We start from the raw sequence: 19,108 nt of genomic DNA, 5'->3' as shown, positions 1-19,108 counted from the left end.
AGACCTGATGTTGCCCGCGTTTTAAATTTAGTTACAAGCCATTGACAACTAAATTGGTGGAACTTTAGATGCCATGTCTTTTAATGGGCTTACCGATACTGCACTTTGCAAACGCAACTCCAGTACCTCGGTTGGCCGCTTTTATTTTTAATATTATTATTTAGTAATACTCCAACAACGTTACATCTTAATGTTGTCAGATAGTAGTACAAAGGCTCTCTGCAAGCGGATGTGACGTATAAACGTCGGCGACTTCCGGTCGGGCGGGCTTTTTACGCGCCATGGCTTTTCCTTCGCTCGTAACATACCCTTTGTTATGACCAGTAGGGTGTTATAGCATATACTTACTATTTAATTTATACTTCTACTAGCTTGTACCAGGCTTCATATTTCAAGTCAATTACGGTTTTTTATTTTCAAATCCCGTGGGAACAGTTTGCTTTCCGGGGATAAAAAGTGACCTATCCTATGTCACATAGGTTACATACAATTAAAAATTCGTTTAAAGGAAACTACATTTAATTCTACGTTAAGCTACCCATTGACATCTTGGAGATGTCTCATAAAATGTTCAAAGTTTGTATCAAACGTAAGCTTATAGAAAGGTCCTGTTATAGTATAAAGGACTACCTAACCGCTAAAAAAGATTGGGGGAATTATTGCTCTAACCAAGTTGCTCTTGCTCTCAATACAACCGGCTAAGTTTGTTGTGGGCTTCTTCGTTGACTAGGGCGCGTTCGGAACCCTCGTAGCTTTTGGTTTAAGTTGGCGAACGGAGTAAGTTATTATTTTAGTAGGAGGTCCTGGGTTCGTTACACGGAGGGGCAGTTTGGGGATTTATAATTTCTGAATTTTGTCTGGTCTGATCTGGAATGCTTTGGCCGTGGCTAGTTACCCTAACGACAAAGACGTGCCGCTAAGCAATTTAGTGTTCCGGTACCATGTTGCATAGAAACTTATTGTAAGTCCACTACCATCTTAGACTGTATCATCGCTTACCACCAGGTGAGAGTCAAGGTAGTGGAAAAAGAACGAATTTAAATGTTATAGTCAAAGTCAAAGTCAAAAATATCTTTATTCCAGTAGGCCCATAGGTGCACTTTTGATGCGTACATAAGAATTACACGGTAGTGAGATGATGGCGATAACCACATTCGTAAACTTAAAACTAAAGCTACGAGGGTTCCAAATGCGTCCTGGTCTAAGAATAAGCCCACAACAAACTTAGCCAGGTGTTTTTTTTTGTTATCACCGTCTCACAATGTCATTTAAAATTATTAGAAGAGCAATCTGGTTAGAGCAATAAAACACACCCAAGCTTTTTTATCGATTACGTAGTCCTTTATACTATGATAGGACTTTTCTATAAGCTTACGTTTAATACAAACTTTGAACTTTTTAAGAGACATCTCCAAGATGTCAATGGGTAGTTTATTGTATAATTGTATGCAATGTATGTCCCTTAAACGAATTAAGAATTTTATGTCACCTAGTATATGGCTGTAGACAATGCATAGTGAGGATACACGTATGGTCTACAGCCTAAACTAGTCGATAGCTTCAGATAAATTACGAGTTGTAAGAATTATTTCACAAAGATCGTATAAGAATAAATTTTATGAGAATTATTCAAATGGCCTCTTAAGTTTCCCTGAGATATCTAAAACGCATTTGTCTTGCGCGACAGACAAAGTGCATGCAAATCACCTGCATGCTACATGCACAATCGTAATCAGCGTCGTTTGCTCGCGGGGAAGTGCTATCTATTAAATGGATGTGCGCTTGACGAGCTCCTATTACTTTTTACATCCCCTTTCTGATGGGGGCCTAAAGTTGCAAATTACCTTCTTTACCTGTGCTATTCAATTTTCTTAGCTACACTTCTTTTACTTTTTAGACGGCCGATTGGCGCAGTGGCAGCAACCCTGCTTTCTGAGTCCAAGGCTGTGGGTTTGAGTCCCGCAATTGCAAAATGTTTGTGTGATAAACATGAAAGGCTTTCAGTGACAGGTAAAGGTGAGAGGTGTTTATCCGTATATTATTCATAAAAATATTCATATATTATGTTTTTTTTATTTGACTGCCGATTGGTGCAGATTGCAGCGTCTGGGTGTTTATATGTATATTCTAAGTATTTATGTATATTACTCATAAAAATATTCATCAGTCATCTTAGTTACCATAACACAACCTAAGTTTGCTTTGGGGCTAGATAGCGATGTGTGTATTGTCGTATATTTATTTATTTAAAGACCATTAAGATGGCTCATTTCCAGGTGGGCCATGTTATTGCCATGCGAAACTACTTAATATGAAAACAAGGACGGATTTGCATTTAGCTTTATTACTTTACGGAGTATTAAAGTTTCAGCAGCCTGTCTATTTATATGATAAACTCGCGTGGCTGAAAAGTTTGGATACAAGATCAAGTCGCACATGGACCCTTAAAATGCCGCGACATTTTAAGGCTGCTTTTCGTGGTAATTTTAAATTCGCGGCTACTAAATGTTGGAACGACCTACCTCCGCCATTAAGAGATATCAGCATGTATCTGACTTTAAAAAGAAATTAAGAGAATATCTTTTCCAACAACAAAATATTTGAACAAGGGTGCCTACGTGTGTTTATTCTTTTTATTTTATTTTTATCGGTTCGATCGTAAAAAAATATTCTATATGTATACTTTTATATTATTTTTATTTATTATTACACATTTTTCTCTTATTTTTTTATTATATAATACTTTTAAATTGTATTATTTTACCCATAGTTTTTAAGCGTCGCTCTGTCAGTGCCTACCGTCCGAACGTCACGTCTGGCTTCACGGAAGATCAGCGCTATGTCTTTAACAGGCACTGCAAACATGCTGAGTGAAGACCATTTTGGGATCACAGCGTTCCTATAATTGTTGTGTAGACTATTAAGTTGTATTTTAATTCTAGTGTGTGTATATCCAAATAAAGTTTTCTTTCTTTCTTTCTTTCTTATTGGTCTATAAAAAAAAACCAGCGCGCGTTCTAGAACGATCTGTGATTTGCCTTGTTCTTGTAATTGCCACGCAAGACGCAAACTAAAACGCTGGACGTACCACACTTCTCGCTTAAATCTGTCCGAAACACAACCTACTCAAAAGTTTAAAGTTTTATTCAAATTCAAATTCAAAATTCAAAATTCATTTATTTCAAGTAGGCCTAATATAAGCACTTTTGAAACGTCAAGTCTGTCTGTTTGTAGTGATTCTACCACCGGTTCGGAAGGCAGATTCTACCGAGAAGAAGCCGGCAAGAAACTCAGCAGTTGCTCTTTTCCAAAATCAACAATTTACATTTTGCATTTTAACATTCATTTTTCTATCTTGTGAGAGCTGAAAGCGGAGCCAAATGCTTCCGAGCAACCTTGTCATTAAAAAATTCATCAATTGTATAGTAACCTCGCTGTAATAAATGTGTTTTAACAAATTCTTTAAACTTGTGCATTGGCAGGTCCAAAATCACCTAATATTTACCAAATATTTACCAAGTATATCCACTCTTGTGAAATAACATCCATTTTGAATGTACTTCACTTAGAAAGCAGACATTCTGAAGTGTTTAGAGGCATGTTGTAGTGCCGGGAATATCGTCGTGGCGCTGGAATCGTTCGTATTTATCTTTTTCCAATACACCTGAGACGTGCGGGGAATGTGCGAGGAGTTCCTGAAACATTTTACCGAGGTAATAGGCACATACAAACATCAATTACAACATCACTTTTGCACTCCTTGCTACGGAATTAAAAATTAAAAATTGTGTCATTAGTAGAAACATAATTTAAATGAACATGTTCATGAATGAATGAATGAAAATACTTTTAATGGACACCACAAAAAGTTAAGACAACAGCAGCGTAAACAATTCGGAGGTCTTAGTGCTACATGGCTGTCGTAAAGCGCTATCCTCAAGGCCATTCAATCCATCAAGGCCTATCGTTAATAAACACCAAAAAAACAGACTTATGAAAATTAAGCTTAATAGGTAGGATCCCAGGGCCACCAGACGTCACGTATTTTCTGACGAAGGCAATGTGGACGATTGAGTAGTGTTAGTATGTACTTAGCACACATGCCTATCTGCATATATAAAAATGGAGCATCAGAATTTACGTGAAGTTAAGTAATTATTTTAGGAGCTTTAAAGCAAAATGACCAAGAAAAGTGTCTGAAAGTATTAGCGACTTATTTTTAAGGACATTGCCTACAATATATATAAAATTCAGCTCGGAGAATTTACGTGAGGTAAGTAATGTTTTTATGTACCTTTATTACCTGATACCTGAAAATTGGACGTCTAAGCAAGCTAGCAGGTAGGCATGCGTTCTTAGTCAACAACACACAACTCAATCGTCCACATTTCCTTCGTCAGAAAATACGTGACGTCTGGTGGCTCTGGGATCTTGGACTATAATTTGCTATAGGTACTCCGCAAAAAGCTGGAGAATCTGTGTGGTCTAATTTATAATTTCTTCAATCCTTACACTCCACACCAAACAGAGCTCTGGCAATGTATCATAAGCTTGTAGGAAAACTTTCCCTTTTTGTATTGATGATTCGCTCCTATTACATCACATAGCGTGATGTCATAATATAGCCTTTATATATATTTGTTTAATCGAATGACTGATTCGAATTTGATTGTTTTTTTGCGAGGCTTTATATAGGCTAGGCTAACTAAAGGCTATATTATGGCAGTAAAAATCAATCCTGGACAAGACACTTATCTGCATATTTTGTATTTATTTTAACTCATAAATCAATGTAAACTAAAACTTATATTTGTGATGAGAAACAAATGGCTTTTTTTATTTCGACCGTTCGATGAAACAAACTCTTCAGCTTTATAATAAATATGACAGCTTAGGGATAAATATTTTCAAAAACATTTTGTTTCTTTAGAAATGTGCATACCAGGGCAACATAAATCATGAATCGTTAAACGAACGACCAGCAGCGTGGGCGAGGTATTCGCGAAAAGCGATTCAACTCATTGAATATTCCCGAACGTAAGACTGCGATCACTTGAAGCGTTCCACATAAATGTTGACCGAACAACTGCGCATTATAGTATAAACTAATGAATGAATGAATGAATGACTAAATAATTGAATGAACACAATCTTATTGTACACCACATAAATATACCAACACATAATTCGTAAATAACAAGTAAAAACAGTGTAGTGTATATTTGGTGGTGGTGGTAATCGCTACATAGCGATCTCTTCCAGGCAACCATTGGCGAAATACTAATATCATAAATGTAAAAGTTTGTTCATTCCTTTCTGTTTCTTTGAATATTGTCTTAAGTTCGTTGCACCCATTGCACAGATCTTAACGACATTTGGCACAGACATAGGTGTCTCTAGAATCGTCGGGCATACTTTTTATCCCAAAGTCAGAGTTAAATATTTATTTATTCAAATTCATGACCTCCTTTCATGTCTCGAAAAAAGTAAGTACACCGAGTATTATATTTATAAAAGCATACATGCGATAAACATTACGTTAAATGTTTAAAATATAAATATATTTATTATTATTATTAAATTCTTTATTGCACACACAAAAACAAAATACACAACAAACAAAATAGATAATATATATTAAAAAACTGCCTAAGGTGTGCAAAGGCGGTCTTATCGCTAAAGCGATCTCTCCCAGACAACCTTTTGCGAAAGTTATTTATATATTTAGAATTAGAAGAACTTTTAGTGACACCGCTCGTTTGGAGCAGTTAAACCGCCATGCCTATTTCTGCAGCTAAGGAGTTTTGTTGCGATGCTGCGTGCGGTCTGAAGGGCTGGGCTGCCGGTGTAATTACAGGCACAGAGGCTTAACACCTACGCCTCAGGTTCATGGACACAGGGCGGCAAATGTTGTTTTGTTTATAGGGGACGGTTTTCAGCTTATCATCAGATGGGCCCCAATTCTGCTTGGCCCGTCAATATAATATAAATAAATTCCCAAGTTTGTATTAAATAGATTGTTTTTTTTCTTATTCTAATTCTACAAGTAGGTATTTCAGTTTAAAATATTATCTATATTTATATTATATGTTAAGTTTGTGAGTTTGTAAAACTGTTTTGGGTAATTTCTGGATCGACTGACCGGATTTTGAAAATTCTTTAATAATATAAAGCTACACAGCAGTGTTAGTAGCTTTTTTCTGAGTCCAAAGCCGTGGGTTAGATTCCCACAACTGGAAAAATGTTTGTATGATAACGAGAATGTTTTTCAGTGTCTGGGTGTTTGTCTGCATATTATTAGTATTTATGTGTATTAAAATATTAAAATGTTGTTTTGTTAAAAAGTTTTTTTAAGTGTGTAATTTTAATTACTTATGTATTTCATATAAATTGAGGATGTTATATGTTATATATTTACATATTTATATATGTTGTATATGATTGTTAGTACTTTACATTAATAATGGGTAATTTCATGTAATATATTTATATATATATATATATATATATATATATATATTTATTTATATATTTGTATAATTTTAAATCTTATTTATTGCACCACCTACCTCTTTTCTATGCTTTTCCTTTTACTTGTTTTGTTTATTTCATTAAAATATTATACGCTTACTTTGGGGCTGATTGCCATGCGCTGTTTCAACTGAAAACTGAAAAGAACTTTGCGTAGTAGTCAGAATTCCAAGAGAAAAAACGGTCGAACGAAAATGTTCCTTACGAACGCTGCCTTAACGACTAGATATATGAATGAATGAATCAATGAATACACTTTTATTGTACACCAATGAAAAAAAGTAGTTACAGAGATATAAATACATATCACATACACACATTATACATTTGGTGGCCTTATCGCTACATAGCTATTTCTTCCAGGCAACCAATGGCGTAAAAGGAAAAGCATAGAAAAGAAGTAGGTGGTGCAATAAATAAGATTTAAAATTATAGAAATATATAAATATATATATATATATATATATATATATAAATATATTACATATAAATACAAATAAAATATAAACATACATGAAATTACCCATAATTAATGTAAAGTACTAACAATCATATACAACATATATAAATATGTAAATATATAACATATAACATCCTCAATTTATATGAAATACATAAGTAATTAAATTCACACACTTAAAATGATCCGCTTCAGCGATGTTCGGCTGATAGAGACAAATAATGATCCTTCACTAGTTTCTTGAAGGTCCCAATCGATTGTGCCTCACGGATATCTAACGGCAGGGCGTTCCATATTTTAATAGCCTGAACCGTAAATGATCCGTTGAAGAAGGAGAATTTGTGACCAGGCACCTTCAAGATTAACTTCCTCGTAGAACGAAGCTCGTCTGGGAGTCCTACAAATTGAAACCTCTCTTTCAGGTAAAGAGGAGTAGAAGGATGAAATAAAACACAGTACAGAATAGAAACAATGTGCAAATTCCGGCGAAGTCTGATAGGTAAGTAAACTTGAGACGAGACCGAAATTGATAAATATGATCATATTTGCGCAACCCAAATATGAAACGAATGCTAGAATTCTGGAGTCTCTCAAGTTTAATTTAACTGAAGATCAGTTAAATTAACATAGCCTGCGTCAGCGTAGTCAAGAATGGGTAGGAGTAGGGTCTGTGCGTGCATAATTTTGGTAGGTATAGGAAGTAAATACCGAAGACGACGCAAAGAGCCTAGAGCTGCAAATGTCTTTCTGTTGATCTCATTAATATGGGCGTACCGTCCAACTTAAGGTTCGGTCAAGATAAATGCCCAGGTTTTTTACATTTTCACAGTATGGGACTGTGACAGTATTAAACTCAATGTGTGGGAGGGAAAACCAGTCAATCTTTGAAATCTGCCTTCGACTGCCAATAACAATAGCTTGAGTATATATGATTGAGTTACGAGAGTTTATTTTATAAAACTTTTGAGTTTCTTTTGTTGAACGCGCTAATAACTGCTGTTTCGAATTGTTTTTTTTGTGTTGGTAGTATCAGCTTAAAGATATGACACCCGAGATTGATTCCGATGCGTGCGATGCGTAAACGGTAAACGTTACGCAATAACAACAGAAGTCTTATTAAGTATGACGAAATTGTTCCTCTTTAAAAATTCTGAGAAATAGTTCGCGACAACTAATGAGTATTCTTTAAGAAGTTGACTCACACAAGGACGAAGTCGCGAGTAAAACAAGCAAGCTAGAAAAATAATTTGAAAAAGAATTATGTACACGTGAATTTCACTGTTATTACAAGTAATTGTTAACTGATTGGTAAAGTCCTTTCATTGTATTCAACAAAGAACAAGAGTTGAACAACCTTTCAATTCTAAACATCTGTGAACCCTTACAATCTGCTACTTTATTCGAAATACTTACTCCATTTTGGTTTTAAACAAACTTATGAAGTGCGGTGACGGCCGATCACAAACCAGTTGTTACTACCCCTCCAATTCCCGCGGGTGGGAGCGACTAGGAATTTAACGGAGATCGAAGCGTCCTCTATGCTACTACTACGATCAAATCAAATTCAAATCAAATAAAATACACTTTATTGTAAACGAAAGACAAAGCAATTAAAAAACATAATTGAAAGAAAGAAAGAAAGAAGAGGTAAAAAAGCCGGGCTTATCGCTTAAAAGCGATACCAGGCAACCTATCAAAAATAACTGAGTGCAATCTACTACGATCACTAACCCGTCTGTTCATAAAGGACAAACCCTCCCGTTGTGAGAGGCCTTTACTCAGCATTGGACTGTTATAGGCTTTTGATTGTGATGATGAAAGATAAAAAAAAATCTTCATTCTTCTTATTCATGCCACCAGTCTGCTAAGGACATGGAAACCGGTCCAAAAGTCTTCTTCATACTTGAAGATAGTCTGACGGTAATTTTTTGATTTTTATAGGAATAATTAGCCTACCAAGCAAATGGTAAGCTTTAACCTATCGCCTAAACACAACAACACTTCGCAGGGCATGAGAAGAATACGAACCCCTTAAAGTGCCGCCCTGCGTCCATAGGAGGCGTAGGTTTTAAGCCTCATGTGCCAGCTATTTAGACGGCCGACTGGCGCAGTGGGCAGCGACCCTGCTTCCTGAGTCCAAGGCCGTGGGTTCGTTTCCCACAACTGGAAAATGTTTGTGTGATGAGCATAAGTGTTTTTCAGTGTCTGGGTGTTTATATGTATTTTCTAAGTATTTATGTATATATAATTCATAAAAATATTCATCAGTCATCTTAGTACCCATAACACAAGCTACGCTTACTTTGGGGCTAGATGTCGAAATGTGTATTGTCGTAGTATATTTATTTATTATTTATTATTTAATTCCACTCGCAAGCATGCTTTAAAACCGGATAAGAGCAGTGCTATAAGCTCGGCAGCGTACTTCACCAGACGATACCTGTCATAAAAAGCTCTAAAACTATTTACGGTCAAAGTCCTAATCGGATTCTACGCTGCATCGTAAATAAATAAATACAGTACGACAATACACATCGCCATCTAGCCCCAAAGTAAGCGTTGCTGCCCGTTGCGGTAATGAAAAATTGTAGGCAATAAACTACAGATAAGAAACTACGTAGGTAAAATAATATTTATATATGTGAGTATATATTTTGCCTGCAACAATGTGATAAGGGACTACGTAACTCTTCATGCGGCCAGTTTTATAAGCCATTCTGTTTTCACGCCATTTATTAAGTGGCCGAGATTTGGCCGCGAAAATTCTCTGTTGCTGAATAATGTTTGTGGGGAAGATGGAAAAACGATTATCGACTGTTATGTGTATCCAATAAAAAAAATATATATATACTACGACAATACACATCTAGCCCTAAAGTAAGCGTAGCTTGTGTTATGGGTACTAAGGTGACTGATCAATATTTTAATGAATAATATAGGTACATAAATACTTATGTTATAACATATAAACACCCAGACACTGTAAAATATTCATGTTCATCACACAAACATTTTTCCAGTACTGGGAATCGAACCCACGGCTTTAGACAGAATGCAGCGTCGCTGACCACTGCGCCAATCGGCCGTCCACATAACACACTACATGGCTTCGCGGAACATCATTTTTACGAGAATAGTAACAAATGATCGGTTAGTTAAATACTTTTGTAAACTAGGAAACCGGATCCATATCTTATGATCCGTAGTTTAACACGCTAACAACGAGGCATTTATCTTAAATCCCAGTTATCCATAGTTTATATAAATGTCACGTAAATACTTTAATATAATTACCCGCGTTCAAATTACCATAGCGTAAGTTGATTGCTCGTGAAATTCAGAGAAAACGTAGGCGGAATTCATGTTCAGGCATTTTCTCTTCATTATGAATAATTATTACTTAACAACGCGGTATATTGTATCTGATATTAAATTAATATACTAATATTGTTAAACTACCAACTAAAGTTATGTACAAGGAATTTAATATTATATTCATCCGCCGGAGTCGACTGAGGGATCATAATTAGTTGCTTTATGTAACATCACTTTATGACCTCTCTGGCGCAGTGGTGGGTGTTGAGGTTATATAAGTGGCTCCGGGTTCGAACCCCGGTTGGGCCTAGTTTTTTTCCGAACTTTCTCTGGTCTTGTAAGAGTTATCCACCTATTGACAAAGACGTGCTGCCATACGATTTATCCTTCAGGTACGATGCCGATGTAACCGAGGGGTAAGGTTTTAATATAACTGTCATACCCCTTTCAATTTAGCTCGTTTGCCATCTCAGACTTCTTGATTACTTACCACAAGATGAGATTGGGGGTAGTTTTTAATAAAATAAAAAGAAATCTTGCTGAAGAATGTAGAATTTTTAGCGGGGAAAACAAAAGGTTGCTGCGGTATTTTGAATACCAAAGCAAAATCGGTCAAATTCACGGGCATAAACAAATAAGCCCCAAAGGACAAAATTAAATAAACAAAAAAATCCACACACGAAATCCATGAATCGAAACGAAATTTACGACTTTGTCAATATTAAAATCAGCTCCGCTGTGAGCGGCTATAAATTCTAGATTTCCAATTTACAATCTGAATTCAATACTTGGTCGGGTATTTCTACTGGGAATTAACCCGTCTTGTAGTCGGTTTGTAAATTTAATGGAAACTGGAAAGTGTCACTAAATACGAGGCCTTTAAAGTGAAAGTTTAATATCTAATTATTCAAATATGCACATAGATGACACTGTTGATAGAATAGAATAGAATAGAATTTCTTTAGTTGCAAAATTTTAAAGCTGCTACTTATTTAAAAAGGTTTCCGGTTACAGTGTATTGTCATACATGGCGTGGAAAATGTAAGCATCATGCAAATAATGCAACAAATGTAATTTTGTTGTAAAAAATCATTAACAGTATAAAATAAATAATTTTAACCATTTTTTGAGTTCAGATCAAAATACAAATTCAAATACATTTATTTCAAGTAGGCCTACTTTATAAGCACTTTTGAAACGTCAAGTATGTATATTTGTAGTGACTCTACCACCGGTTCGGAAAGCAGCTTCTACCGAGAAGAGCCGGCAAGAAACTCAGTAGTTGCTCTTTTCCAACATCAACATTTACAATCATTTTTCTATCTTGCGGGAGATGAGCTGCTTCCAATCTACCTTGTCATTGAGGAATTCATCAAATGTATAGTAACCTCGCTGTACTAGATGCGTTTTTACACATTTTGTATTTGTAGGTTAAGAATTTCCTTAGGAATCATGTTGTCAACACTCCTCCTCCTGCGATTGTCGTACGATGCGATTAGCTTAGATTATGCGTACGTTACGACAAAATATTCGGTGCTAGATCTGCAGTAGCCCGCTAACCATCAAACCAACGAAGCAGTCGTAAAGGAGAGCATTACAAAATTCAACAGACGCGAATATTTGAGAGCTAGAAGAAATAAAGAGGACAAGAAAGTACAGGCACGTTGCTGTAATGAAAAATTGTAGGCGATAAACTACGGACAAGTAATATATTATGTATATATGTGAGTATATATTTTGCCTGCAACACTGTGATAAGGGACTACGTAACTCTTCATGCGGCCAGTTTTATAAGCCATTCTGTTTTTACGCCATTTATTAAGTGGCCGAGATTTGGCCGCGAAAATTCTCTGTTGCTGAATAATGTTTGTAAAGGGGAAGATGGAAGAACGACCATCGACTGTTTGTATATCCAGTAAAATAAAATAAATGAAAAAAATACGACAATACACACATCGCCATCTAGCCCCAAAGTGAGCTTAGCTTGTGTTATGGGCACTAAGATGACTGATGAATATTATTATGAATCATATACATAAATATTAAAATATACATATAAACACCCAGACACTGAAAAACAAACACGTTCATCACACAACACGTTATCCAGTTGTGGGAATCGAACCCACGGCCTTGGACTCAGAAAGCAGGGTTGCTGCCCACTGCTGTAATTGGCCGTCCATTTTCAATGACAGTATGAATGTATTTTCAATGACAGTATCACTAATGTTATCAAGTCGAAGGTTTTGTTTCTCAGTGTGTAATATAAAAAATAGAGGGTCTTAAAGATATAAATTTAAAGAATCTAAAATTATGACGGTGTATGAATTATACATATTTGAATATTTAATTTTTGTACATAAAAATATAACAAAATTTAAAAAAAAAGTGGACTGTAAAATATTAATATTACAAGTAAAAATAAACTTGTAGTGCAGTTTACTAGGCTGCATAAAATTAGTAATTCATTTAATTTGTTATAAAATGATAAAGAGTTAGTATATTTTATAACAAAATTACCAGATGAAATCCTTGAGATGTCTATTAATAAGTTCAAAGTTTAAACATAAAGCTTTTAGAAAAAACATATTTTAATATTTAGGAATAAATGTATAATAAAAAAGCTTTAATTCGACTGTGAGATGGTGATAACAAAAAAACACCTGGCTAAATATTTTGTGGGCTCTTCTGAGACCAGGGCGCATTTGGAACCCTTCTAGCGTTAGTTTTAAGTTAACCAGTTATCACCGTCACCTGTATTAGTGGCAACATGTTATACATATGAATGAGCTGTAACTCTAGCTATAATTTCTCTAGCAAATTTCCCAAAAGTTTGATTTACACTAGATGTTCCTCATAATATGTATACAAGTAATTACAATAAATGAATTAGGTGAATAGATTTATTCACCGCAGGTATTGTTTGTTATCTAATTATTCTGTGCAAACAATTCACAGATCTTGTCAAAATCTGGCAAACATATTGCTTGTATATTAGAAATGGGCGAAGGTACTTTTTATCCCAATAAAATATAGTTCTGTTTGAAAATCTTTATTTTTATTATAATCGTCAAGCTCAACACGAAATTTAAATTGAAATAATTTCTAAACTATGCATGTTATGAAGACAATTTAAAATCATTTACAGAATACAACCTAATTTTCTTTAATGTTTTTGGATAGATATATTTTATTTCGCCTGGTATGATTTTAATTCGCTCAAATTGCGTAGAGTGAGTGAGAGCTTGAGTAGTGCAGTTGCACTACTGGCTTGAGTTTTTTGATGGATTATTATAGACGATTATGATATGGCGAATTACGTTTAGCAATCGCACTAAATTACCGATAAAGTTTCATGTGTATAAACTTTTACATGCTCAGGTGGTTCTTGAATGTTTACCCACATGCAACGCTTAAAGAAATATAGTTATAATTAAGGTAAGTTGACGTTATTCTTTACTAAAGGTCACTCGCGACTAGGCCAGATGCGTTATGTATTTAGGGAAGAAGAATTAGCTTTTCTGCGAGGGCCCTGCACTCAGTGTATCATTTGGCGTCACAACGAGCTGATGAACCTTAACGATTATAAATGAGTTAATAATCGGGATCTCCCGCTTAACGTTTTCTTCGAGGCACAACGGTTCTATAATTTTCTAACTTTGGACTGGTACGTAGATTTTTTACGGAATTGTCATCATCATCAACAAGGTATCTAGTCTAGGGTTCATGATGCAGTCATCATTAGGTTTATTTACATCATTTTCTGTGTCACGATCTCATCTCCTTCCAAAGAATCAAGAGACAAACATGCATTCGCATTTCTAACATTAACGGGCATTTACTTCGTAACCTGGTTGAGAACATTGTGGAGAACTCTCAGACATGCAAGTTTGCAAGTTTGGTGTCGCTTTCCTACACCGTGGAAGCAAGTTATATTTTAGTTACTTAAAACGCAAATAACTTAGAATAGTTAGAGGTGCGTGGGATTCGAACTCGGCCTTCCGAAAGTGAAAGTCGAAGACCTAACCACTGGGCTTCACTTTTTCATTCGTTCTTCTAATATTCTATTATTATTAAAGTCAAAAATAGTCCTATAGAAATGAGATCTCTCCAATACCGAATAAAAACTTTTAACGTTGACGACATGCCGCCAACCGAGTAAGTATGAAATTCAAAATTCATTTATTTCTTGAAGGCCCAGTTTATAAGCAATTTAGAAACTTTGAGTCAGTCTGTTTGCAGTGACTCTACCACCGGTTCGGAAGGCAGATTCCACCAAGAAGAGCCGGCAAGGAATTCAGCAGATTGCTCTTTTTCAACATTATTTTACGGTTTACAATCTTTTAAATTCTTATATAACTATCTTGTCGTTATGGTTATAATGTAACTATAATTCCTCTTATAAGTTAGGCCCCTACCATCATGAGATCACAGACAAGGTCTAACTTTTACAAAAACAAAAAAAAAAGATATTTGAGATAGGTGCTCTAATAAAAGAATAATTTTATTTAAAACATTTATTGATACAAGCATAATTAAACAATAACTTTTATTATTATTCTTAGGTTATTAAAAACAATTATCTTTAGTATGTTAGAGTCTGGATGCTTAATAATCACTTAAAAAAAAAGTAGCAAAAAAACCACACTGCACTGTAGCGTCTCTTGGCCTTTAATAGTTTATTCTTAAGAACCTGCTGAAACAGCAAAATCGGTCCAGTATTTTCGAGGAGAATGGTGAATATCATAAACAAGCACGAATTCTATTTCATTGTTTTCAAAAATCCGTCTCCTTAAATTGGGTTTCACTATAAGAGATGCTTTTAAACCGCAAAAGTCACATTTACATTGGGCCAGCAATTACTGTGTGATACGCGCAACACATATAATAGCATTTTATGCTTCATTAAATATATATATGTACGTAGGTCGTTTATATTTCTACGAAAAAAAAATTTTCTACGTCTAAATTCATAATCATTTTTTTTATAAAATCTACGTTTCTCCTACGTTTAACATTATTTTATTGAATAACTTAAAATAAATTCCTATTTATTTATTAGTTCGATGATATATCGTATAACAGTTAAAATATATGATACAGTATGTAAACGTAATATCTTCATCACATAGGTACGTCAATCTCGTATTATTTTTAAATTATACATTATTAGTATTTTCGCACATTTCCATATTTGGGCTCAATAAATATGGGAATGTGAGAGATTATACATTACATTTGTCTATAAATATAATCACATTTTAATTATAATTAATTGTCTATAATTTCAATGAAGAGGTTAACTATTTTACAAATTTACTATGTCGTAAGATTTTGGTTCTGAGTACTCGAGGGGTATTTACAAACACTTAAACACTTTTTTATAATGAAACTATACATTTAAGCTTTTCCTAGATAAAACATCTATAATACACTACATTATTTATGTACAAATATTTTATTCGGAACTCTCTTTAGTTTTACAGAGTTAAACTAATTGCATCTAAGAGTACATACACTTATTAAAAGAATTTGTATTTGTATGTGTACCTAATATATTATGAATTCGTCTATAAGAAAAAAAAATCTAAAAATAAATTTATAATTCAAATAGACTGTATAATTTAATTATACACTGTATTTCTATTTAACAACAACTTTCCTTTTATATATTAAATACCCACGATATATACCTACTGCAATAGAATACGTAGTAAATTCAAGTTCAAACAGATATTATACAATGTATACAAGTTATTTGTGGAGCCGCACGCACATATTACGCAATTATACAATAGTGGCTTGTTCGGGTGCGATGTGCGTACGACTACGTAACGATTCTCAAACGATATCGTGGCATGAGTTACCGTTGCCAGTGCGTGTAGTTTTAGTAGGCTGTGGTCGTCCGGACATACCGTCGTTGTATGGCGGTGGGCAGTACATTACCTGAAATGAAAAATCAATGTTAAAATATTCAGTAGTTTCGAAGCCATGTGGTGACGAAAGATTAGAATACAGTTGATACCCCCAATCCGTCTGTCCAGTAGTGGACTGATTCTAGACTATTGATTGAAGTTCAAAGCGCAAAACGGGCGACTCAAGTTATTGCAAGAGGTAGTGTATGGAGAAGTTCAACCATTCGAGGGTAGTGAAAAAGTAGAGGGGCGCCCGTAATTATCCTGAGTTAAATTAATTTGAATATACTAGCCTTAACATTAGAAAATCTGATGTGATTCAACCCATGGGTGAAACTCTTTACATATACCTCGTGGCGCTCATGATTTTTCCCGGCGCCCATGTTGAACAATTGACTATTCATAGTACATCTTAACATCAGGTGATTATAACGTCATAATGTTATAATTTCTGACTGTTCTCTGGTCTGGTCTGCTGGGAGGCTTCGGCGGTGGCTAGTTAACAACAGAGACGTGCCGCTGAGCGATATAGCGTTCCGGTACAATGTCGCGTAGCAGCCGATTGGGGTATGGGTTTAATATAACTACTATATCCCTTACAGGTCAGCCCGTTAACATCTTAGATTGCATCATCACTCACGTCAACTTTACTTCCGGGGGACCGAGTTCGAATCCCAGCAAGCACCTCTTACTTTTCTAAAGTTATGTGATTTTTAAGTAATTAATATGTCACTTGCTTCGACGGTGAAGGAAAACATCGTTAGGAAACCAGCATGCTTGAGAGTTCTCTATAATGCTCTCAAAGGTGTGTTGAGTCCACCAATCCGCACTGGACTACGGCCTTACGACCCCTGCTCTGTAGTGGGCCGGTAATGGGGTGGGGACGACCATCTTTGAAACGACCAGTCTGACTTTTTGAACCACCGGTTCGGAAGGCAGATTCCAACGAAAATAAGCCGGCAAGAAACTCAGCATTTGCATTTTACATTTGTGGTTTTTGGCCGGTGGTATAGACACTATATACAGACTCGACATTTAAATACAGCCTGCAAGGTACACCTGAAATATACGACGAATATAAATTGAAATTTCGTATTTGTATTTAATGTTGGCGAGTCTTGACATGTATGTCAAAAGGCCCAACGGTTAGCCTAGAGTCAAAACCTATCAAACACATTATTGGAAGGGTCACAAAAGGTCCTGAGACGGGTACCTTCGTTCAACGTCAAAATCAAGTTTAATTGAGTACGGATCTCGTTAAACTTAGAGGTTTGTATATTGAAAATAGTGCCTTAATAGTTTAACTGTTCGATATAGTTTTGACGACCTCCTTGGCGCAACGGAGAGCGCTGTGAATGTAAGCAAGGGGTCCGGGTTCATTTCCCGGCTGGAGCAATTTGGGAACTTATAATTTCAGAATAATCTCTGGTCTGGTCTGATGGGAGACTTTGGCAGTGGTTAGTTACCACCCCACCGACAAAGACGTGCCGCTAAGCGATTTAGTGTTCCGGTGCGTAGATACCTGGAGATGAACTGAACTTGAGATCTCCCACTTATTCCGCTCCGCCAGAGAGGTCATAGGGATATCTAAACAGTGTAAGGGAAATTTCGGTAGCTTTGTACCTTTTTACTTATACAAATATAACATAAGGCTGGTATTCCACTAGCGCTGCGAGTTCCGGTCTGAAGGGCGTGGTTGCTGGTGTTATTACAGGCACATGAGTCTTAACACCTGCGTCTCATAACACAAAAAAAAACAATGACGTATACCCTGCCAAAAGTTGCTCTGTTATCTGTTTAGTATTATTACTGTAGGGTCTGATAACAATATAGAAACAAAATACTTATATTATAATAATAATTAATCTAAATACTTTACATACTCGTACATATATAACTTAACACCTTATTTTAATTTACCAATAACAATTTGAACATACAAACATTCACACAAACATACATATCAACATTCACAAACTTACATTTATCAGATCTCGCAGTTGAAACGCATAAACTCCCGACCGGTTTTATGACTTCGTCGTTCACTTGTAGGTAGTCGGTACACTAACCGCCTGCCGGCAGTTCGCTATTGTATTCGTGCAACAGTCGTGTCGCTCAATGTAAAACGAATGCTATTGTATTTCTAATCGGCTCTAAACAATATTGTAAATATCGGAGTAAAGTGATTCTTAACTACAAGTGTGTTTAACATTTAAAACAAACCTAAATATCATCGAAGATCATAACTCACAACGCGATGCCCTCCTAAAACTACTATAAAAAAACCGTGTGTTAAACGTATATTTCAACCATATTATGAATCATCATCTCCTCCTAAAATGAGAAGGGGTTAAGGACGTACACCACGCCGGGCCTGCGGATTGCTGAACTCCACACACCTTTGAGAACATTATGGAGAAATCTCAGACCCGCAGGTTTCCTCACGATGTTTTCCGTCACCATTAAAGCAAGTGATATTTTAATTGCTAAATACGCACATAACTTAGAGGTGCGTGTTGGGATTCGAAATCGCCCCTTCAAAAGTAAAGTAGAGGTTTTACCCACTGAGCTATCACCATATGTTAATTATAGGAAAACTAAAATATATAAAAAATGAAAGTGATGTAAGATGTACGTAGTTTTAATGAAATGAGTGATATTGTTTTGAATCGTTGTGCTTGAAAATGAAGAAATCTACTTTTGTGTCTCACACAACTCGATGGAAATGCACCTTAATACTTATAAACCGGCCAGAATCCATCATTAGTTCACGTAAATAAATCCGCCCGCATGTTTGATCTTTCGGCAAGAATATTCTGCTTTGAAGTTTTTTTTTATAATGTGCCCTCATAAATAATATTTGTTAATCCATTGTTTTCTTTGTCGA

General features: G+C 35.5%; 1 protein-coding gene across 1 annotated transcript in view; it reads right to left on the bottom strand.

Annotated features, from left to right (window-relative positions):
- Positions 1-15,957: 15,957 nt before the first annotated feature.
- Positions 15,958-19,108, bottom strand: part of LOC120629627 (allatostatin-A receptor) — a 163,966-nt gene continuing 160,815 nt past the window's right edge. The window contains exon 5 of the mRNA XM_039898620.1: positions 15,958-16,252. Coding sequence (XP_039754554.1) covers positions 16,148-16,252 — 105 coding nt within the window. The 3' untranslated portion in view covers positions 15,958-16,147. The remainder of the gene's footprint in view (positions 16,253-19,108) is intronic.

This window comes from Pararge aegeria, chromosome 14 (assembly GCF_905163445.1).
Source record: "Pararge aegeria chromosome 14, ilParAegt1.1, whole genome shotgun sequence".
In the NCBI taxonomy this organism is placed as follows: Eukaryota; Metazoa; Arthropoda; class Insecta; order Lepidoptera; family Nymphalidae; genus Pararge; species Pararge aegeria.
Note: the sequence above shows the minus strand (reverse complement) of the source record. Positions and strands in the feature narration are given on the sequence as shown.